At 55.8% G+C, this 22838-nt stretch overlaps 1 protein-coding gene across 2 annotated transcripts in view; it reads right to left on the reverse strand.

Annotated features, from left to right (window-relative positions):
• Positions 1 to 307: 307 nt before the first annotated feature.
• The window catches only part of PADI4 (peptidyl arginine deiminase 4), a 28172-nt gene continuing 5641 nt past the window's right edge, over positions 308 to 22838 (reverse strand). The window contains exons 4-17 of one of the 2 annotated variants that reach the window (NM_001192173.1): positions 21428 to 21495; positions 19508 to 19622; positions 18031 to 18156; positions 16140 to 16318; positions 15920 to 16023; positions 14903 to 15014; positions 12703 to 12810; positions 6713 to 6867; positions 4445 to 4574; positions 4075 to 4192; positions 3176 to 3246; positions 2546 to 2686; positions 797 to 1154; positions 646 to 742 (exon numbers count right to left, since the gene is read on the reverse strand). In NM_001192173.1, coding sequence (NP_001179102.1) covers positions 921 to 1154; positions 2546 to 2686; positions 3176 to 3246; positions 4075 to 4192; positions 4445 to 4574; positions 6713 to 6867; positions 12703 to 12810; positions 14903 to 15014; positions 15920 to 16023; positions 16140 to 16318; positions 18031 to 18156; positions 19508 to 19622; positions 21428 to 21495 — 1661 coding nt within the window. In that variant the 3' untranslated portion in view covers positions 646 to 742; positions 797 to 920. Of the gene's footprint in view, positions 1155 to 2545; positions 2687 to 3175; positions 3247 to 4074; positions 4193 to 4432; positions 4575 to 6712; positions 6868 to 12702; positions 12811 to 14902; positions 15015 to 15919; positions 16024 to 16139; positions 16319 to 18030; positions 18157 to 19507; positions 19623 to 21427; positions 21496 to 22838 lie in introns of both variants that reach the window. The other variant, XM_005203091.5, reaches the window with a different exon arrangement.

Consider the following 22838-nt stretch of genomic DNA (forward strand, 5'->3'; position numbering starts at 1 on the left):
ACACAGGTTCAATTCCTGGGTCAGGAAGACCCCCTGGAGAAGGAAATGGCAACCCACTCCAGTATTCTTGCCCAGGAAATCCCACGGACAGAGGAGCCTGGTGGGCTACAGTCCACGGGGTCGCAAAGAGTCGGACACGACTGAGCGACTTCGCTTCACGACTGCAGATCTGCAGTACTGTTGTCTCACGTCCCTCTAAAGCTGAGACGGTCTGTGTTTGAACTGTCGGTTGGTGTGAGTCCTGGAATGAGTGACTGTGTCCATCGAGAGCGCCAAAAACGGTCCTCATGGCAGCTAAACCTTGAAGTGGTCTTTGAATACCTTTAATAAATTTATTTTGATAAATGATGTTATCGAATATTTGGTCCAGATGTGTGTTGGGGTGTTTTTTTCGGTAATTAAATCTGGCAGAAACAAGTATCTCCTCTAGGAGAGAGGAGGTATCAGTTGATGGGCCGGTTGAGTAAGAATTGACCATCCTTAGAACTGGGAAATCACAGCTGCTGGAAAGATGCTGCTCCCATCTCTAATGCTTTGGTGGGTCACAGGAGGTCAGACCATCACCCTGGGATCAACCTTCTAACATAGTCTTGTAAAAATCAAGCTTATTGTTGAAAATAGAAGAACATTGCTTTAAAGCCCTTCGTGAGTATAGAACAGCTAAACATGAGAAGTAAATTGCTGTAACAGAGACAAAGCACCGAAATTATTCACGTAACTAAGCCGGAGCCAGGCCAGGCGCCTCCCGAGGCGGCCGGCTCAGGGCTCCATGTGCCACCGAATCCAGGCCAGGCGCCTCCCGAGGCGGCCGGCTCAGGGCTCCATGTGGCACCAAGTCCAGGCCAGGAGCCTCCCGAGGCGGCCGGCTCAGGGCTCCATGTGCCACCGAATCCAGGCCAGGCGCCTCCCGAGGCGGCGGCTCAGGGCTCCATGTGCCACCACTTGAAGGAGAAGGGCTGCCGGCGCACGTTGGTGCCGCAGTGCACGTTCCCTTGCCGGACGTGGTAGGCGTAGTAGTCGTCGAGGAAGGTGCAGTGGAGGCCCAGCGGCTCCAGCAGGGACCGCACCTTCTCCTCCAGGCAGCAGCGGCCGTTGATGACGGGCCCGAAGGGCTTGGGGATGCCCAGGTGCTGGCCCAGCACCAGCATGTTCACCTGCAAAGCGGGCGCCCAGGTCAGGGGCAGCCGAGTGTGGCTTGCGGCACCACCTGAGTGTCCCCTATAACAGCCCACTTCACAGACCAGCAAACGGAGGCCCGGAAAGGCGATGTGAGCTACTGAAGGCCAGGGAGTGAGGCTAGGTCCTGTACCCAAGCCTTCGGACTCTGGGGTCCACGTTCTCAACCCTTTCCCCCTCTCCTCGATGCCACCCTCCGGCAAACTCGATTCCTCAAGGCCCGGCTCCAATGCCACTGCCTCTGTGAAGCAGCCTGTGACTCTCCAGACTCTGGCAACTGGTCATCCTCTGGGTTCCCACAGCCCCCAGCTCAGTGCCTGGCACACAGGAGGCACTTAATGCAGATCTGTTGATACTACGATCCGGTGAATAAGTGACTACACACTTTATAGCACTTTCCATACACAATGCGTTATGTAAACGACCGTGTTTCCTCCACAGTGGTTTAATAAGGTATTACCCTGGGAGGCGGCCTGTGGATTCGAATCCCAGGACCATTCTACAGCTGTGCGGCCTCGGGCAAGTCACTTGGCCTCTGTGCCTCATCAGCAGAAAGAGCCAACCAAACACATTTCCAGGTGTGACAGCTGCATGAGGCTGCAGCCTGGGCACCGCGCAGTGAGCTCAGGGTCAGTCTCCAGGGCTGAGTCACTGAAGGGACATCTCGGCTCTCAGACTCGTGCCGGCTGCCTGGCACTCTCAACTGCTCCGCCTGCTCCACACCCAGGCCCTCGCCCCAGCTCCCATCACGGCACCCTGTGAGGCCTCACAGGGAGGAGGAACCGAGTCAGCCCTCAGGGTGGCCGATTCTGAGACGCTGCAGCCCCAGCCTCAGGCACCCGCTTTCTTTCCCCCTGGGCTAGACTGCAGAAAGAAATGAAATGCTTGGGGCCAAGGAACTATTTAGCAGTGGGGGTTAACAGGATGGTGCTCCCTCCTGTCTTGTTTGAGCCAAGGAATCTTTTTTCTAAGCAAAATTTTCTGCAATATCTCAAAGCGTAAAACGGAGATGAGTCTAAACCATGCGAGGGAGGCCCTGTCTTGGAACCCCAGGGTCCCGGAGAACCCAGTTTGCAGACCACCCGGTCTGACACAAGGGAGCCCACAGCGGGCAGTGCAGCCACACCCCAAGCTCTGAACCCCAGCTCTTGCCAGAGACCTGACTCCCCTGCGCATCATCTGTAAAGCGGGGTGACGACAGTCATTCACCCCTAGGTGGTTGCCTCTTAAAGGCGCTGTAAACTGGAGAGGGCCACGCAAACCCCAAGGGGTGAGGAGACAGCCAAGCCTGCTGGATCCACAGCCAAGTGGCCTCTTGGGCTTAAGACTGCGGGCAAAGCTGGGCGGGCTCAGGGGTCTGCCTCCTCACCATGTTTGGGAAAAAGGCTTCGGCCTTGGGGGTCCCTCGAGAGTCTTTGATGAGCCTGAAGAGCTGCGGGATGTCCACGATGTCCCGCTCGGTCAGGCCCAGCTCCCTCTTCAGCACCGCCCGGTTCCAGTCGATGCATTTCTGGGGGGCGGGAGGAGGGGCGGAGGTGGGGCGGCGGTGGGCGGGGCAGGGCGGGGACTCGGGGTTCGGGGGTGGGGGTGCAGGCCGGTCGGTTTAACCGGAGGACCTGAGACAGGGCCAGGAAGGCAGCGGGGTACCTCCTGGCCCCACTCCTGCTCGCCTTTGCTCAGCCCCTGCCCGGGCTCTGCTTCAGTGTCCTGCCTTTCCCGCCACTCCAGCGCTCGGCCTCTTGCACGCCTCCACGCCTGTTTCTGAGTCTGCCCTGTCTTTCTCTGACTTTGCCAACTCTTCTCTCTCTCTCTCTCTCTCTCTCTCACACACACACACACACACACACACACACACACACACTGACCCAGATCCTGGCACTGATCACCCGGAAGGCTCTGTCCTGGGCTTCTAACCTCGGGGAAGAGAGCCGGGCGTGGGGGTGGGGGCGAGTGTCAGGTGGCCGGGGCTGTGACGTGCCCTGAATGGCCAGGCTAGTACCTCCACGTATGAATTGTGTTCTCTCAGTTTCTTGTCTGACAGAATGTCCTTTATTTTCTGCTGTTTTTTTTCTGTCATGGAGAAAAAGAAAAAGAAGCAGGTGAATTCAGAGATCTACTTTGCTCTTCCCAGAAGGTCCAGTAGGGACTCAGTTTTCCCATCTATAAAATGGGGGCAGTGATGATTCAGAACAAACAGGTTTGTTATGAGTATCTGGGAGGTAAATGACTTTAATAAAGTAGTTTACACGGGGTAAGTTCTTAAGAGCATTACTTTCAGTCCCGTAAATTCTCTCGTCTCCAGAGGGATCCTGTTTCCTGAGGGGCAACACAGGCCTGACCATTGCCTGACACTCCAGGACTTGTACAGACACTACGTGAAAACCCTCAGCTGTAGTGACTTCAACCTCTGACTCCAGCCTCAGTCTGTGCACATCATTGAAAAAAATATTTCATTCTCTGCTCCATCTGGATTAAACTTTTTTTCAGGTCCTCTTGCTTTCTCGTGCCTCTGAGCCTTGGCTGTTCCTTCTGCCTGGATTATCTGGACTATCTTTAGTCCCCATGCCACTGCCCCGTTTATCTGGCCAACTCCTGCTCACCTCTCATACTCAGGCCTGATCTTTGCCTCCTCCAGGAAGCCTTCCTGGGGCTCCTCCCAGACACCTCTCAAAGCCCCTGTGTTGCTGCCTCCTGAACTCACTCTCCCCAGACTGTGAGTCCCGAGGGCAGGGACCTCCCCCTCCCTGTTCACGAGGCACCCCCAGTGCCCGGCACAGCGCCGGGTGCCCGGTGGCTGGGCGGAAGATGCCAGCGGCCTGAGTGATTCCATCTGGGGATGGGAGACCACGTGCAGGCAGAGGAAGCTTCCCGGGGAAGGACCAGGCGCGGCCGACTTACTCTTGACCCCTGGAAACAGCAGGGCCTCCCCGTGGCCCTCCTTCAGCTGCTCCTGGAACAGTTGGTAGCAGGCCCTGGGGCTGGCCAGGAGAAGCCGGAAGCCCTGGGGGCAGAAAGCCTGCGGTCAGAGGTTAGTTTGGTCCCTGGGGCTCCCGGGAGGAAGGCTCTGCCAAGGGTGTGGGGAGTGGGGGCTTGGACCTAGGCTGGCTGCTTCTTCCATGCCCCCTTCTGGGTGAGGGAGAAAGATTTGGGAAGATAAGGTCAGTGTCCCCCACCCTCCCCGGCAGAGGCAGAGCTGAGTCTGGGAACCTGGGAAGGAGGCCTGTGGCTTCCTTCAGGCAGCCCCCCCAGACCACACCTTCTTTTGCACCGGAACGAAGCTCAGGAACTCGTCCACATGGCCCACAGACAGCCAGTCAGAGTAGAGTCTCAGCGGGGCCTGCACCTGCTGGGCACCCAGGAAGTCCTGCAGGGCCCGGTGCATCTCCTGGCTCTCCTGGCTGCCAACACAGGGTGTTATGGGGAGACAGGTATGCTTCTGGGCTGTGGTGCTGGAGAAGACTCTTGAGAGTCCCTTGGACAGCAAGGTCAACCCAGTCAATCCTAGAGGAAATCAACCCTGAGTATTCATTGGAAGGACTGACTCTGAAGCTGAAGCTCCGGTACTTTGGCCATCTGATGCCAAGAGCTGACTCATTGGAAAAAGACCCTGATGCTGGGCAAGATGAGGGCGGGAGGAGAAGGGCACGACAGAGGATGAGATGGTTGGATGGTATCATCGACTCAGTGGACATGAGTTTGAGCAAGATCCAGGAGATGGTGAAGGACAGGGAAGTCCGGTGTGCTGCGGTTCATGGGGTCACAAAGAGTTGGACGTGACCGAGCAACTGAACAGCAACAGCAGCAATGGGAGATGGGCTTCCCGGGTGGCTCAGCTGGTGAAGGATCTGCCTGCAGTTCAGGAGACCAGGTTCAATCCCTGGGTTGGGAAGATCCCCTGGAGAAGGAAATGGCTATCCACTCCAGTATTCTTGCCTGGAGAATCCCATGGACAGAGAAGCCTGGTGGGTTACAGTCCATGTACTCACAAAGAGTTGGACACAAGTGACCGAGTGACTAATGCTTTCCCTTAGTGGGGGCGTCCACAAGGGTGGGAGTTACCAAGGAAGTCTCTGAGGGCCTGGGACTTGGTGAAGCGGTCAGGATTCTTCAGGGAAGGGATTCAGACCCTGGGATGCCTTTTGTTATTATCATATCTCCTACCACCTGAGAAGTTTAGAAAATGTCACCCCAGTTTTACTGGGGACAACCGAGGCATGGAGTCAGTGAAGGACGTAGGACCAGTCCTTAGCCTCTGCAAGCGCTGCCTGTTGACTCTGCCTGGATGCTGGTGTCGTGAGCAGCGTCGCGGGGGGTGTGGAGCTGGCCCCACCGAGTCCATGCCCCCTTGTCAGCTGTGCGTCCTCGGGCACACCCCTTCACTGTCCCGGCCTCCGTGCTCCCCCTGCCCTGACCTCCAGGGACCCTCATGACCCAGCCTCTGTGCTCCCCCTGCCCTGACCTCCAGGGGCCTTCGTCACCCGGCCTCCATGCTCCCCCTGCCCTGATCTCCAGGGACCCTCGTGACCCGGCCTCCGTGCTCCCCCTGCCCTGACCTCCAGGGACCTTCGAGACCCGGCCTCCGTGCTCCCCCTGCCGTGACCTCCAGGGACCCTCGTGACCCGGCCCTTCACTCTTGCTCGGTTTCTGTTTTAGCCTCTCTGACCTTGAACCCACCAAGTTCATTTCTGCCTCAGGGCCTTTGCCCATGATCTTTTAAAAAAACTATTCATTTATTTGGCCGCACTGGGTCTTAGATGTGGCTTGTGGACGCTTTGGTTGCAGCCCGCAGACTCTTAGCTGCTGCATATGGGATCTGGATCTCGTTCCCTGAGCAGGAGTCGAACCCGAGCCCCCCTGCGTTGGGAGCTCGGAGTCTCAGTCGCTGGACGACCAGGGAAGTCCCTGCCCAGGAGCTCTCTGCTCCAGATCTCCACGTGGCCACGTCCTGCTTGTCATTGGGCCTCGGGCCCCACCCCAGAGAAGCCCTCCTCGGTCTCCCTGCCCCGCTTCCCTCTCCTCTTCTGCCCCACTTTTGTGCTTTCTTTACTGCTGGAAATTATTTGTTAGCTTTTCTGTGGCACATCGTCCCCACCAGGACAGCGGCAGGGCTTGCCCGTCCTGCCCAGGGCTGCACTCCCTGCCGGCTCCTGGCACAGGGCCTGCGCAAAGCAGATGCTCAGCAAACATTCACCGACCCGCGGCATGCAGGTGGCCGAGGTGAGCTTGGTCATGCTGGGCTCCTCACTGGGTGTTCTTTGCTGTATGCTTTGATTCCCCACAGTCCCTCAAGTTTGTTGAGTCCTCTTTTTTTTTTTTTCTGCACTGAGAAGCATGTAGGGTCTTCGTTTCCCAGCCAGGGATCCACCCCACCCCCCCATGTTGGAAGCGTGGAGTCTTAAACCACAGGACCCCAGGGATGTCCCCTATGAGCCCTCTTGGCCAGGAGCCAGCAGGGAAGCCCTCTGCTCTGGCCTCTGCTGCGCCCCACTCCCCTGCACCCCTGAGTCCGCCGCCCCCTCCCCCCACCTCTCCTTACCTGGGGTAACCGCTGTCTCCAATGAGAATCCTGCCCAGCGGGTACACCTTCCCCCTGACCGTCACGGGGGGGCTCACTTCCAGGTTCCCAAAGGAGTCAAGGTCAGTCACACTGCCCGTCTGGGGCCCACGAGTCACGTAGCCAAAATCTGGACCCTGGGGTGGGAGGAGCAGGGGCCAAGAGTTAGAGAACCCAGGGTCTTGGGAAAGAGAGCGTGGGGTCCAGGTTTAAAGATGAGCTTGGTCTCAGAAGAAACCCCTCGGCCACTGGTTCAGAGCAGGTCCCGTTACTATCTGAGGGATTCTGAAGGAAGGCTGAGTCAGCACGGGCAAGAGAGGGGGTTTGTGAGTCTCTGAGGGGCGCCCGCGGCTTCTAAACCTCTAAACCTTGTGTGCGTGCTCAGTCGCTCAGCTGTGTCCCACTCTTTGTGACTCCGTGGATTTATAGCCTGTCAGGCTCCTCGGTCCACTGGATTTCCCAAGGAAGAATACTGGAGTGGGTCTCCATTTCCTCCATCAGGGGATCTTCCTGACCCAGGAATCAAACCCATGTCTCCTTCATCTCCTGCGTTGGCAGGTGGATTCTTTACCGCTGAGCACTGGGGAAGCCGCATCATAAACCTTAACTCGGGTGTGAAAATGAATCTGCTAGGTACCATCTCTGTCCTCGGAGCAGAAACTACGGTCAGGAAGACTGCGACTTGAGCTGTCTCTATAGCAGATGCTCCTGGTCCACACGGGCGCGTCCTGACCTGGGGCTGCAGCAGGCCTCCCCACGGGGCTGCGGCCCCTCGTCCTCGTGAGAAGACCACAGGGGCGGCGCCCCTCCTACCCCGCGTTGGTTTCCGGCTGCCGCTGTGAGCCGACGGCTCTGAGCTCAGAGGTCTGAAGTCAGCCTCACGGGACTGAAATCAAGGGGTGGCAGGCTGGCTCCTTCTGGAGGCTCTGGGAGAGAACCCGCTTCCTTTCCTTTTTCAGCTTCTAGTGGTCAGCTGGCTGGCGGCTCTTCTGCCATATTCAGTGCCCATCACTCCAGTCTCTGTTGCTGACATCAGAAGAATTTTCCCATCCCGACCCTGCTTCTCCCCTTTCATGAGGAGCCTTGTGATGGCATAGAGTCCTCCCAGATCACCCAGGGGAGTCCCCATCGCAAGATCCCTGACTTAATCTCATTCACAAAGCCCCCGTTGCCATGTAAGATGGCATCTGCTTCTTGGGGTTAGGGCCCATTTGAGGGGACATCGTCCAGTCCACCCACTGAACCTCTAACCCTCTGCTTCTGTGCGTGCTCAGTCACTCAGTCATGTCTGACTCTTTGTGACCCCATGGACTGTAGCCCACCAGGCTCCTCTGCCCATGGGGACTCTCCAGGCAAGAATACTGGAGTGGGTAGCCTATCCCTTCTCCAGGGGATCTTCCTGACCCAGGAATCGAATTGGGGTCTCCTGCATTGCAGGCCATTCCGAGGGATCAAACCTGCATCTCCTGCATGGCAGATGGATTCTTTACCAACTGAGCCACCAGGGAAGCCCACCTCTAACTCTACTTCCTACAGATTGATGATTTGTACCCTGGGGCTTTACGGGGGCCACAGACGCCCTGAAACTAGATGCCAAATAGTGGGCTTGGGTGCATTTTTTGTGGGAAGATGAGTAGTCTGAAGGGGGTCTGTGACTCCACAGGTCTAAAACCCATTATTTCCAAATCCTTCTTCTCTCTCTAAAACCCTTGCCAACCTGACCTCGTCCCCTGCTGGGCCATCAAAACTGCTCCCTTGAGCTCCTCTGGTGGTCCTGTGGTTAAGAGTCCACCTTGCAATCCAAGAGACACGGGTTCAATCCCTGGTCCGGGAAGGTCCCACTTGCCACAGGACAACGCAGCCCGTGCCCCCAACTACCGAGCCTGTGCCCGAGACCTGGGAGCTGCAATTACTGAAGCCCGAGCGCCCGGAGCCTATGCCTTGAAACAAGAGGAGCCACTGCAGTGAGAAGCCTGCCCCACAGCTGGAGGAAGGCTGTACACAGCGGAGAAGCCCCCACAGCAAACACCAACCAAGCAACAGTCAGCATGGAAAAGATGCCGCTCGGGGTCTCTGTGGCCGCAGTTAGCTCAGCGGGCAGTGCCTGGGCTCCCTTGTCCACGAGACCTGAAGGTGGAGGAGCAGCCAGACCCTGAACGGGGCGAGCACTGCAGGCAGCAGAAACAGCAGGTGCAAAGGCCCGGGGTGAGCACAAGCCGGGCACATGTGAAGACCAGGAAGGAGGCCAGTGGGGCTGGAGCCAGGAGAGGGGCAGGGAAGTGGCCCAGGGCTGGAGAAGCAGATGCGGCTGTAGCCTAGTGAGGAGGTTGATTCTTATCCCAATTCATGTTATAAAATTTATTTTTATTTACGTATTTGGCTGCATCAGGTCTTAACTCCCTGACCAGATGAGGGGGAGTCTTAGTTCCCCAACAAGACGTTGAGCCCGCATCGCCTGCATTGCAAGGAGGCTTCTTAACCACTGAGCCACCACGGAAGTCCCTCAAAAAGTAAGTGAAAACTGTTAGTCACTCAGTCCGGTCTGACTCTTTGCGACCCCATGGACTGTAGCCCTCCAGACTCCTCTGTCTGTGGAATTTTCCAGGCAAAAATACTGGACTCGGTAGCCATTCCCAGGGATCGAACCTGCATCTCCTGCATGGCAGATGGATTCTTTACCATCTGAGCCACCAGGAAAGCCCAGGGAAGTCCCTATCCCCTATCCCCAATTCTTTTCCTGAGTGATTTGAATCAAGATACCCTAGACCTGGTGGCTCAGATGGTAAAGAATCTACCTGCAATGCAGGAGACCTGGGTTTGATCCCTGGGTTGGGAAGATCCCCTGGAGGAGGGCATGGCAACCCACTCCAGTATTCTTGCCTGGAGAATCCCCATGGACAGAGGAGCCTGGTGGGCTGCAGTCCATGGGGTCACAAAGAGTCGGACACGACTGAGTGACTAAGCACAGTGACTAACACCCCTGACTGATGTGGGGGGCTAAGGGGCCACCACAGCCTCCCTCCACCTGAGGCTGTCTATAGGAAGGTCAGTTTTCATTCCAATCCCAAAGAAAGGCAATGTCAAAGCATTTTCAAACTACCGCACAATTGTACTCATCTCACACACTAGCAAAGTAATGCTCAAAATTCTCCAAGCCAGGCTTCAAGAGTACATGAACCGTGAACTTCCAGATGTTGAAGCTGGATTTAAAAAAGCCAGAGGAACCAGAGATCAATTTGCCAACATCTGTTGGATCATCAAAAAAGCAAGAGACTTCCAGAAAAACATCTTCTTTTGCTTTATTGACTACGTTAAAGCCTTTGACTGTGTGGATCATAAGAAACTGTGGAAAATTCTTAAAGAGATGGGAATATCAGGCCACCTTACCTGCATTCTGAGAAATCTGTATGCAGGTAAAGAAGCAACAGTTAGAACTAGACATGGAAAAACAGACTGGCTCCAAATTGGAAAAGGAGTACATCAAGGCTGTATATTGTCACCCTGCTTATTTAACTTCTGTGCAGAGCACATCATGTGAAATGCCCAGCTAGATGAAGCACAAGCTGGAATCAAGATTGCTGGGAGAAATATCAATAACCTCAGTTATGCAGATGACACCATCCTTATGGCAGAAAGTGAAGAAGAACTAAAGAGCCTCTTGATGAAAGTGAAAGAGAGTGAAAAAGTTGGCTTAAAGCTCAACATTCAGAAAACGAAGATCATGGCATCCGGTCCCATCACTTCATGGTAAATAGATGGGGAAACAGTGGGAATAGTGACAGACTTTATTTTTGGGGGGCTTCAAAATCACCGCAGATGGTGACTGCAGCCATGAAATTAAAAGACACTTGCTCCTTGGAAGAAAAGCTATGACCAACCTAGATAGCATATTAAAAAGCAGAGACATTACTTTGCCAACAAAGTTCTGTCTAGTCAACGCTATGGTTTTTCCTGTGGTCATGTATGGATGTGAGAGTTGGACTATAAAGAAAGCTGAGCGCTGAAGAATTGATGCTTTTGAACTATGGTGTTGGAGAAGACTCTTGAGAGTCCCTTTGGCTGCATAGAGATCCAACCAGTACATCCTAAAGGAAATCAGTCCTGAGTATTCATTGGAAGGACTGATGCTGAAGCTGAAATTCCAATACTTTGGCCACCTGATGTGAAGAACTGACTCATTTGAAAAGACTCTGATGCTGGGAAAGATTGAAGGCAGGAAGAGAAGGGGACGACAGAGGATGAGATGGTTGGATGGCATCACCGACTCGATGGACGTGAGTTTGAGCAAACTCTGGGAGTTGGTGAGGGACAGGGAAGCCAGGTGTGGTGCAGTCCCTGGGGATGTAAAGAGTCAGACACGACTGAGCGACTGAACTGAACCAAATGGCAGAGACGTCATGACCCCAACTAAATCCCTGCGTCGGCAGCACGCAGCACAGGAGAGCCAGTGAGTTAAACTCAGGTTTCCTTTCAAAGCCTCCTGCGTGGGCCAGGTCACCCCCTTTCCCTTCGGGAACAGAGGCTCCTTGGAAAGCCGTTCACCGCAGCACAGCCTTTACCCCGTGGTCTTTCCTTCGTCTTCTCTGGGTGCCTGAGGTCAGGGGCTGTCAGGGCTCAGAGCACAGGCCTGGGGTCTCTCTGACAAAGCAGGGGCAGGGTGCTCACGGCCTGCTTTGCGTTCCAACTTAGCTGTCTTTTTGTGTGACCTCGAGAAAGCCGCTTCACCTTTTGAGCCTGAGTTTCTTCATCTATAAAATGGGCCTAGTAATAGCACCTACTATTAGAGGTTGTCAGACAAATTAAATGAGCTCATGTAGGCATTCAGCACTGTGACTGCCCCAGGACGTGAGCCCCCAGATGTAACCATTATTATAGTTGTTATCATTTTTATTATTCTGTGCTGAGTTTGCAGGAAGCTACCCAGTTAGTCAAGCATGACTCAATAATTTGTCGCCCTCACCTGACCCCGTAAACACATGTAGAGACCTTGGCTGATAAAGTCACACTGAGGAAATGCCCACTCTGGTCCTGAACACCCTTCGTGTCCCAAGGGGAGCCCCTGAAAGTCACACTCCCACCCAGAAGACAGAGCCTCCAGCTGGATGCTGAGGAAGCTTCTGGTCCGGGCCCTACCCCCACCTTGCAGAAGAGCATCTTTTTTTCTTTTGGCTACACCACAAGGCATGAGGGACCTTAGTTCCCTGGCCGGGGACTGAACCTGGGCCCCGTTCAGTGGAGGTGCAGAGTCCTAACCGCCGGACACCAGGGAGGTCCCAAGAGCATCTGCAGCGGAACAAGGATGGCCGCACCCCACCTAATGCTCAGCAGGGTTTCTTGAGGGAGGCTTGAGCTCATAGCCAGAAAGGGCTTTGGGAAAGGCAAACCCAGATCTCATCACATAACAAAAATATCCCAGCCAGAGCCTTTCTGAAGATTCAGTGGCTGAGACTCCGCGCTTGCAACACACGGAGTGCAGGCTTGATCCCTGGTCAGGGAACTAAGATCCTGCAAGTCAAGCCATGCGGCTGAAAAAGAAAATTAAAATAACATAGTAACTTTAAAAAGGGCTTCCCTGGTGGCTCAGCAGTAAAGAACCCGCCTGCCAATGCAGGAGACTTGGGTTCAATCCCTGGGTCAGGAAGATCCCCTGGAGGAGGAAACGGCGACCCACTCCAGTCTTCTGGCCTGGAGAATCCCATGGACGGAGGAGCCTGGAGGGCTACAGTCAAGGGGGTTGCAAAGAGTTGGACACGGCTGAGCATGCACACACACAGAGAAATACAAACTTAAAAACAAAGATAACGACAGATAAGATGGATAATTTAATAAAACTGCCCCTCCACCCGTGCAATGGCCGCTGGGCTCCTGCGGCCCTAGGCACGGGCGGCCGCTCAGTGCGGGGTCGGGGATGGGAGCCAGGAAGGAGGCGGGAGCCGGGCGTTCACCCTGTGCCCAGCCCGCGCAGCACGTACCAGCATGCACTTGATGGGGAAGTCCTTCAGGCCTCTGTTCCTCGGGGAGTCGAAGACCACGGGCAGCGTCCTGTGCGGGGCTTGGGTGTAGCCAATCTCCATCTCATCCTGCGCAGGGACAGGGGCAGGGAGGCTGTCACGCCTGCTCCCGTCACCCGGGGTAGGGCCGGGGGCTGGAGAACCATCTGCTCTCTCTCCCCGTGGGGTCAAGGGCAAATGCACTGGGTTATTCAACCCCAGAAGAGAGGCTCTGGGAAAGCAGAGCTTACTGTCCTGTACTTGAATCCACGTGCAGTGGAATCAACCTGGGTGCCCTTCACTCTTGCTCCTGATGGGTGCCAAGGACGGGCCCTGAGCTTGAGGGGCAACCCAAGAGCTGGGCGTTCAGCACCCAGAGCTAGGAGGGGAGGGGAGGGAGGGGAGGCGTCCGCGGGAACACAGAGGGGGACTCCCAACGCAGCCGGGATGGCGCAGGGGAGACTTCTTAAAGAGGTTCTAGGATGGTGCAGGGGACTCTACCCCGCGCTCCATGATGACCCAAATGGGGAGAGAATCTAAGGAAGCGTGGATAGACGTGTGTGTGTGGCCTTCCCTGTGGCTCAGTTGGTAAAGGACCCGCCTGCCCTGCAGGAGACCCCGGTTCTATTTCTGGGTCGGGAAGATCCCCTGGAGAAGGGATGGGCTACCCACTCCAGTGTTCTTGGGCTTCCCTGGTGGCTCCAGTGGTAAAGAATCCGCTTGCAATGTGGGAGACCTGGGTTTGATTCCTGGGTCAGGAAGGTCCCCTGGAGGAGGGGATGGCAACCCACTCCAGTATCCTTGCCTGGAGAATCCCATGGACAGAGGAGCCTGGCGGGCCACAGTCCACGGGGTCGGAAAGGGTCAGACACGACTGAGGGACTAAGTGCAGCCCAGCACATGTATGTGTATAGCTGACTCACTTTGCTGCAGAGCAGAAACTAGCACAGCACTGTGAAGCACTGATTCTCTAATACAAATGAACGATGAGAGTGAAGTGAGAGCTGCTCAGTCATGTCCGACTCTGCGACCCCGTGGACTATACAGTCCATGGGATTCTCCAGGCCAGAACGCTGGAGTGGGTAGCCTTTCCCTTCTCCAAGGGATTTTTCCAACCCAGGGATTGAACCCAGATCTTGCACATTGCAGGTGGATTCTTTACCAACTGGGCCACAGGGAAGCCACAAATGGATAATAATAATAATAAAAAGTGCTTCTGAGTTGGAGCCTGGAGGGCAGAGGTAATCCTGTCCCAAAAGAGGGCGAGTAAGGCCCCAGCTGAGCCCCTGGGACAGAGCTGGGAGGGTGCAGGTCGGATCGGGGCACACCTGGCTTGTATTCCAGCCGGCAGGCGTGACGTTGGCCATAAAACACTATTAAGCTGGACCATCTTGGGGGTTCAAACTGCCGTTCTCTGAGATAAAGAATGGTGACGTTTCAGCCATTTCATCTGTTTGATCTAACACACGTAGAATGATAGGAGAGGAAGAGAGGGCATTATTTGGGGGTTGTGTGTGTGTCGCGTCTGACTCTTTGCGGTCGACCCCGTGGACTGTAGCCCGTCAGGCTCCTCTGTCCATGGGATTCTCCAGGCAAGAATACTGGAGTGGGCTGTCATTTCCTTCTCCAGGGGATCTTCCTGACCCAGGGATCCTCCTGACCCAGGGATCCAACCCGGGTCTTCTGCATTGCAGTCAGATTCTTTACCGTCTGAGTCACCAGAGGAGGCCACATTTGGGGGTTAGAAAGGAGTGCTGATTGAGGGTGGCAGGACGTGGGGCCACTGGATCGGGAGGTAGCCGAGAGGGGGAGACGGGTGCCTCGGAAGACGCTGGAGCAGGGCCGTGGCCTGGCCTGGAGGCAGGCTGCAGGACCGGCCGCTTGAGCCCCAGCCCCCGAGCTTCGCAGCATTTGTTCAGTTTCCTGAGGTTGTCTGAGAGTTTTCCAGCAGGAAGGAGGTCATCTCAGTGACACAGCTAGCAGGCTGTTTAAATGTCAGTAGGGTCACTTTCCTGAGCCTTCCCCGTCTGCGGGGACCCTAGGATGCTCTTAACTCCTCGCCCGGGGGGAGGAAGGGTGGCCAGCAGGGTGCGGGGCCAAGCCCGTGAAGCCGGGCCCCGTGTCCCTTGACCCTCGGGCGTGCCTCCCGAGTGCCCAGCCCGCCTGCCCCGAGGGCACACACCTGCATCCACCGGTCGTCCACGCTCTCCTCCTGTGCACAGACGGTCAGCTTGCAATTGGCTTTCTTGGCCAGCGCGGTCAGTGATGTCAGGAAGTCCTCGTTTTCAAATACCCTAGAACGATCAGGAAGAAAGAAAAGGTCCTCGGTGCCCCTGATTCCGCACCCAGAGGCCTTGGCTGGGCTCTGAGGAGGCCGGCTGGACTCAGGGTGGAGCAGGCGCAGGAACTGAGGCCGGGACACAGACCGGGACCCCCGCGGTGCGTGCTTCGAGACCCCTGGAGCCCGATGGAGACCCCCGCTTGCCCTGTCTGCCTGCTCTCAGCACGCTGCCTCCCTGAACTCTGCTGACAACCCGGGGGGGACCAGCGGGCAACCTTCCAGCGAGCAGAAGGCAGAGCGCGGAGGTGAGAGTCAAGGTCATGCCACACGCATTCAGGTCCAGGCCTTGCTGGCTTCCAGGTTGCATCCTGAGCACCAGGTTACACTCGCAACCCTCCTGCCCCCAAGCGACAGGAAGAGGCCGGGGGGAAGGGGGAAGGCCCCCGAGGCCCTGGGTGGTTATCAGGGGCTCTCTGACTGCGGGATGGACGCCCGGGGCCCCCCGCCGTGTGTCCTGCCCCAGGGTGGGGAACGCGAGCTCAGAGGTTGGTCAGGAACGGGCGTTTGAAATGAGTGTCCGGGGTTCCGCGTGCAGGGCCGCCCTCGTGGGAGCCCCGAGGCCTTGCCCAGAGGACCAGAGCTCTCATCTTCTGGGTCTGGTGAAGTCCAAAGTCCCCCAGGCGCTAAAGCCACCCTCAGGATGCCTTGGGCCAGACAGTGACAGGGAAACAGTGCCCACGATGTTCCCTGCCTGCTTACGGCTCCAACCAAGCCCCCGCCCTCAGCCGGCCGCAGCGGGAGCACCCCTGCCCCCATCCACACCGCCGGGCACGAAGCACTCCGGGGTCCTGCTCCAGGTTCTCCCTGGGGGTGTGTGTGTGTGTCTGGGCCCTGCCTCAGCCCTCCAGGGCCCCTCACCTGCACACGTACACCTCCTTCGGGGGCTGGGTGTTGGGGGTCATGATCCAGGGGGCCACACGGAAGACCACGCTGTCCTGGAAAAGCAGGCTTTGGGGGAGCTCCTGTGGGAGGGGGGAGGGCGAGAGAGGGGCTGTGAGAGCAGCCAGGCATGCGGGGAGCCCCTCCCCAGCTGGGCCGGGGCCTGGAAGCCCAGCCGCCCCCTGCTCCCCAGGCCTACCGGGTTGGACACGTCCAGCAGGGAGAGGTGGAGGGAAACGAGCCCCGGGAAGCTGGCGTCGGGGAAGGCCAGGCCCTCCACGTAGAAGTGTGTGCTGCGCTGGCCGCCAGGGAGCTCCAGCAGGTGAGACGGGCGCTCTGGCCCCAGGACCGCGCTGTACCGGGAGGGCTGCTGGCCCCCTGGGAGTGAGCAGGGGGTCAGCGCTGCGTCCCTGTTTCTGAGGAGCCCGAGCCCCTCCTCAGGGGGAGAGGGCTGAGCCTCAGCCGCGACATCACCGGATGGAGGCCCAGGACCGGCGCGATGGGGGTGCCTGCGTCCCCCCAGTGCTACAGAAAGCCCAGCATACGTGATAGTCCGCTCTTTCTCTCGTCCACTCCCTGCCTTTCACCTGCTCGCAGCTGACCCCGAAGGATCAGGGAGACAGCCTTTGTCCTTGGCCCCAGGGAGCCCACGGTCTACTGGATAAGTCACTCCAGTCGTGTCTGACTCTTTGTGACCCTATGGACCCTCGCCCACCAGGCTTCTCAGTCCATGAGATTTTCCAGGCAAGAATACTGGAGTGGGCTGCTGTGCCCGCCTCCAGGGGATCTTCCCGATCCAGGGATCGAACCCATGTCTCTTATGTCTCCTGCATCGGCAGGCGGGTTCTTTACCACTAGGGCCGCAGCAGGGAGAGGAAGACAGTCAAAATCACAGACAGCAGTAAGTGCTGGAAGGTCAGGGAGGGCTTCCTGGAGGAGGTGATACCTCCACAGAGGCAAGGAGTTGGTTTGTGGCCAAAACAATGTCAGTCTAATCCCTGCGGTCTGAATGGAAGTAAGTCAGGTCGGGCTGCTCCTCGGCACAGCCCTCATAGGCCCCCACCCCGTACAGACGAGAAGCCACAGTCATTCCCTGCCTCTGAGACCGGCCCCTCCCCTCTGGCCTCTCTTCTCTACCCTGTTCACCCTCGTAAACCTTGTCTGGTGCTCAGCACACTGGCCTCCCTGCATCCTCGATCCCGCGGGCACATCCCACCTCAGGGCCTTTGCACCCGCAGTCCCCCCTGCCCCAGAGTGCCTGATGTTCCTCCATCTCCCAGTACTCAGCGACCTTCTGGGTGGTCTCCCCGACCGCCCTCCCCCTCCCCTGCTGCATCCCTCTGTGCAGCATTTAGCGCCGTCTGAGGCTGCAGACAACGATTTTTCACGTATCATCACCCCCATCCCGCCGAGGGCAGAGACTTCGCTAAGTTCTTTGCTCTGTTCCCTGTGCCTAGAGCCAACCTAGCACGGGGTGGTGGGGGCTCCTGAGCCACTGAGAAGCTACTGATGCTTCTGATCAGCAGATTGTTGAACACATGGTTACATGTCACAGTTATTATGTGCAGTCGGCTTGGATTCAACAACCCCTGTGGGAACTTCTTCGGCAGCCCCTTGGGTAAGACGCCGCACTTCCACCACAGCGGGAGGAGGTTCAGTTCCTGGTTGGGGAACTAGGGCCTTAGCATGCCACGTGATGTGGCCAAAAAAAAAAGGAAAACAAACAAAAACCCAATTGCTTTAAGAAACAAGAACAAAACAGCTCCTGCAAGAGTTTGCGCATGTGTGTGAAAGAGAGAGAGGAGCCGGACACACAAGGTCAGCTCCGGCAGTGCTTGGGAGGGAGGGCGGGCCCTTCTCTGCATTTGCCCAGCACCAGATCTCGTCTGTTGCCTGCGTCTTGTCTGCCCCCTTTCTGTGCCCATCCGTTCAGAGAGGCCCTCCAGCTCGCTCCCTGCTGCTTCCTCGATTCTTAGACCCTGGCACGGGGGAGGTGCTCGGGAGTTTCCCCCCGAGCAGGGTGTGGAGAGGCTGAGTCCCTTTGGCGGGGGCGGAAGGCGACACTGAGGTAACAGCCGGAGACGACTCACCGTTGTCTTGAAACACCCGGACTTTGTCCATCTCAGCTTTGGCCACGTGGAGCACCAGCTGGTGCTTGCTGAAAAAGTCCCCGGGGGTCCTGGTGCTCAGGGTCACCAGGGACAGGTCCTCCAGGTCTGCAAAGAGAAGGGCGAGGCCTGAGACAGCCCCTGAGGCCACCCTCCCCCCAAGACCACCCTTCATCTCGTCACCTGGCTTTATTTTCTTTACGCTCTTTCCAGTTTTTAAGTGACAGTTTTCATTTTAGAATTAAAGCGAATCAGGCTTTGGACATGACCTCTCCCACCAGGATGAGCTTAGGATGTTAGCTTGGTGAGGCAGAAACCACATCTGTCTTGCTTGTTGCTTTGTTCCCAGCTCTGAGAAGCATCCAGACCAAGGCCGAGCGCAAGGCAGATGCTCAGTAATTGTGGACTGAATGAGTGGAGAAGTTTCTCCCCGGGGCCCGCGGGAGATGAACCGGCCTGAGTGGTGGCTGACAAAGACGTGGGGAAAGCAGAGCCGGATAAGAGTCGCGTGGTTAAGGGTGCTGGAGTGGGCGGGGCGTGAGCCCTGGGTCTGTGTGAGCTTGGGGAGTCGCTTCCTTGCTCCACGCCTCTGCTTCCTTGTCAGCACACAGGGCTAAGCACAGAGCCCTCGCGGAAAGGGTGCAGTCACAGGCCCAAAGTCCGTATTACAGCGCCTCACCCTGGGAGGGTCCATACAGGCACGTGTGTGCCAGGCGCCATGGAGACGCGCTCCCTGGCATCAGGACACACCGACTGCATGCAACTTCAAACCGCATCCATCTAGGCCATTCCAGCAAGTCCCGCAGGAAGGCAGTCGCGGCTGCCCTGGCCAAATGACCTCACTCCCTGGGCGCCCTCCTCCAGTGCAGCTGAGCCGAGCATCTCCCATCCTGGCCCCCACTCGGAGGTGTGCCAGCAGGACTCCTAGACCTGCCCTGGTGCCAGGATGCCCTGTGACCCGGAGCAAATTGCTTAACTTCCTGTGCCTCGGCTTTCCCATCTGTAAAGTGGGATGAGAACCATACATACTTCTGAAGGATCAATTGAGTTAATAATTCTGAACTGGTTGGAGCAGTGCCCAGTCTGGCCGGGGCTCAGGGCCGCTCTGACCTGAGTTTGGGGCTCTAGTCAGGCTTTTATTTAAAATTATTTGGGGCCCCAGACTTGACCTGAGAGCAGAAGTTTGGATTAGGCAACAGGCTAGGGATGGAACCTGGGCCCTGGAGGAGGCGCTGGGACACTCGACATTGCCCCCAACCCTCCCCTGGCTGCTGTGTGAGCTTGGGCGGGTCACTTGCCCTCTCAGGACCCTTGTCTATTCCTTCACCTACGTAACCCGTGTGCTAACAAGAGCATGCTTCCAATAAGCCTGATTTCTGAGCGCTGTTGCCAGGCTCAGGACGGAAGCCTTTACAAACAGACAAAAGCCCTGTTTCCACTAGATCTTGGGGGTCTTTACCGTGGCTGTCAAGCTGCTCATCCTTGTAGTCCACGGCGGAAGAGTTGGGGTTGTCTCTGTCACAGTTCACCAGCAGGATGGCGCCCTGCCCTCGGGGGCCCCAGGTCCAGGCCCTCTGTGGACCCAGCAGAGACGAGCATGCTTAGGAACACGTGTCTGCCCTCCCGCTCTTGGGGAAGCCCGCCACCTTGCCCAGCACCCTGCAGGCTTGCGTGTTTACACATCTTGCTCCCCCATCAGGTAGTATTTTTGTCCCGAGAGTGGATTTTTGCCTCCCTCCAAGGCCATAAGCAAATTCAGTTCATCCATTTTAGAAAAGGAACCCGAGGGACTCCCCTGGTGGTTCAGTGGTTAAGACTTTGCCTTCCGGTGCCAGGGGTGTGGGCTTGATCCCTCAAGGAGGGGCTAAAACCCCACATGCCTCGTGGCCAAAGAGGTCAAAACGTGAAACAGAAGCAATACTGTAACACACTCAGTAAAGACTTTAAAAAGGTCCAGATTAAAAAAAAAAATCTTAAAAAAAATTTTAAAAATGAAGATAGGCACCCAAGACAGTAAAATTGATTTCCACAGCTTTTAAAAACGGTTGAATTGGCAAACCAAGCTGAGCTAAACGTTTGTGTCAAGATTCAGATCTAAATAGTTCCTCTTATGAGAACTCTTAACTCTTTCATCAAAGTGTGGGCACTATCCTTCGCAGCTGGTTGCTATCTCTGTGAAGATGAAAGCAAATGGAGCACCCCTCCCATCAAGACTCTAAACAGTGACGACTCTTCTGCTTGTAGCAGAGCATTCTGCCCCGGGCGATGACTGCAATTTGGGAAAGACAGAAGGACGGGTTCCACCCCCAGAGCTGCAATTCTTCCCTTCACTGCTGACCGGTCCCACAGGGGACCTTAATGTTTGACGGGCCCTGTCGTCCTTAAGAGCACACCAGCGTGTGGGGTCGCCCTGACGTCCAGTGAAAAGGTCTTGGCATTTTCCCTGCCTGGGGCAGGGGAACAAAGACCTTGCAAGCTGCGCAGCGTGGCCAAAAAAATTAATTAGTTAATTAAAGTCCAGATCAGCATAAACATGTGCAGGCCGCTTTGGGGTTTCCCCTGAGGTTTAAGGCAACTCATCACCTGTGTAGCCCAGCACACTACGTTTCTGCAGCATAGACTCCCTGCCCCACCCGCCCCCTTCCCTCCGCCATCCACCGCCTCTGTTCTCTGTTATCCACCCCGTGTGAACCTTGCCCGCCAGTCGCTAAACTCTAGCACAGGGGATATTTTTTGGCTACGAGGCACGTTGTTGCTCTTCCCTCGCTCAGTCGTGTCCGACTCTGTGTGACCCCGTGGACTGCAGCCCGCCAGGCTCCTCTGTCCGTGGGATTCTCCATGGCAAGAATGCCATGCCCTCCTGCAGGGGATCTTCCTAACCCAGGGATTGAACCCGCATCTCTTATGTCTCCTGAGTTGGCGGGTGGATTCATTATTACTGGGAAGTCCCACGTGTGGGATCTTAATTCTCCAGCCGGGGATTGAACCTAGGACCCCTGCAGTGGAAGCGTGGAGTCCTAACTACTGGGCCATCAGGGAATTCTCCACAGCCTAGATTTTTGGGCCAGGGTCCTGACCTGCCTGCAAATTTTCTCTGCTGTGCATGAATCTAGTTTTCAGTTTGTGGGATGACACGTTCTCTGAATGTGCCATCATGAAAATCTAGTTTTGCAGACTCGATGGGGCCTATATAAACCAAAGCAATAATGGTATTGGAGGTTTAAATTTTCTTTTTCTTTCTGAACTTGTGTTTCTTGGCCTATTAACACGGTACATGAAGCACACTGCTGTTCATCCATCACCACCAGGGGGCGTGTGACGCGAGCCCAGCAGAGTCCGGAGGCCATTCAGGGCCCCGCCAAGGTCAAGCTGTGCATACCTTGTCCTTCACGCTTCCCGTGGGCTTCATTTTGCCAGTGCGGCTGATGTCTGCACTCAGGGAGATTTCTGAAATCCCAGAAAATAAGAGGAGAGGGTTGGTGAGGATACCAGCCCAAGGGTGGGGCACTTAGTCTGGCCCCAGACGGACAGTCCTTTCCCCAGGAGACTTACCTGCGTGAAGGCTTTTTTGCCTCCCCTTCAGAGGAGACACAGGGTGTAAGACTCCCCATGTCCCCCAAGAAGAAGTCTGGCTGCAATTCAGACAGAAGTGCAGGGGCTCCTGACCACAGGCATCCTCCTTGGGTGGGAGGCCATGCCACAACCTGGATGCCAACCAGACCCGTGCGCCCCCCACCCCAGGGCTTCAGAACGAGTTCCCAGCCACCCCAACGGGAGTGTGAGGCAAAGCTCCTGCAAGGACACCTGCCCCTCACAGGAGCCTCTGGCCGCAACTTCAGGCCCCGTGAGCTTGCAGAGGGGGCGCAGTGGCTGCTTGTGTCCCACCTGACTTTCCGTTCTGTGCACCCTGGGACAAAGCACAGCCTCAGGCATAGCTGCTCTGTCCACACAGCACGGGGGAGAAAGCACATGCTCCCCTCATCAGAGCACTCGGCAACACGACCATTCCAGTGATAACCGTGCGGTGACCTTATGAGGTCACAGAATGAGACTGGCCTGGATGACCTTGTAAACACACACACAGCCGTGTGTCAGTGCTGGGCCAGAGCGCACGGCACTCGGTGGCCAGAACGTCCTGGCTCCCTGGCTAACCAGCTGTGTGATCTTAGCCAAGTCTCTTTAGCTCTTGTACCTCAGTTTCTTCACCTGTAAAATCGGATAATGATAGTGGCAATTTCATTGGGTTGTTGTAAGGTTTAAATGTAAAGTCTTGGCACTCTGTCCAGCATAGAGTAAGTGCTAAATAACAATAATAAAATTATTAAAATGTGTTTTAGTGAAATAATGAATGAAATTTATTTATATTCATATTTATTAATGAAATAAATAAATGAATAAAACCTTCACATGCTGTTCATATATTTAATATACATTTAAATAATGCTGGTATTTGATATTACTGCCCTATATGAAGGCAAGTTCAAACATACTTTATTTGAAGGAGAATATTTCTTCAAATATTCAAATATATTCAAATATAGATCACTGATACGGCAAAAATGGTGAAGGTGGGATGTAAATCATTTGGGAAAACTGGTCTGTATTATTGTATAAGACAGTATCATCATCTATTTTTCTCATAAATATTTGAGGTTTCAAAAAGGTATAGAGACTCATATGTCGAAAACCCACATGCCAATTCCTAAACTGAGAAATAAAATACTGAGATGTAATTGAATCTCCCTGCAAATGCCTCATCTCCAGCTGTATTTGTGGTTCACTGACTGGGG

This window comes from Bos taurus, chromosome 2 (genome assembly GCF_002263795.3).
Source record: "Bos taurus isolate L1 Dominette 01449 registration number 42190680 breed Hereford chromosome 2, ARS-UCD2.0, whole genome shotgun sequence".
Taxonomy (NCBI): Eukaryota; Metazoa; Chordata; class Mammalia; order Artiodactyla; family Bovidae; genus Bos; species Bos taurus.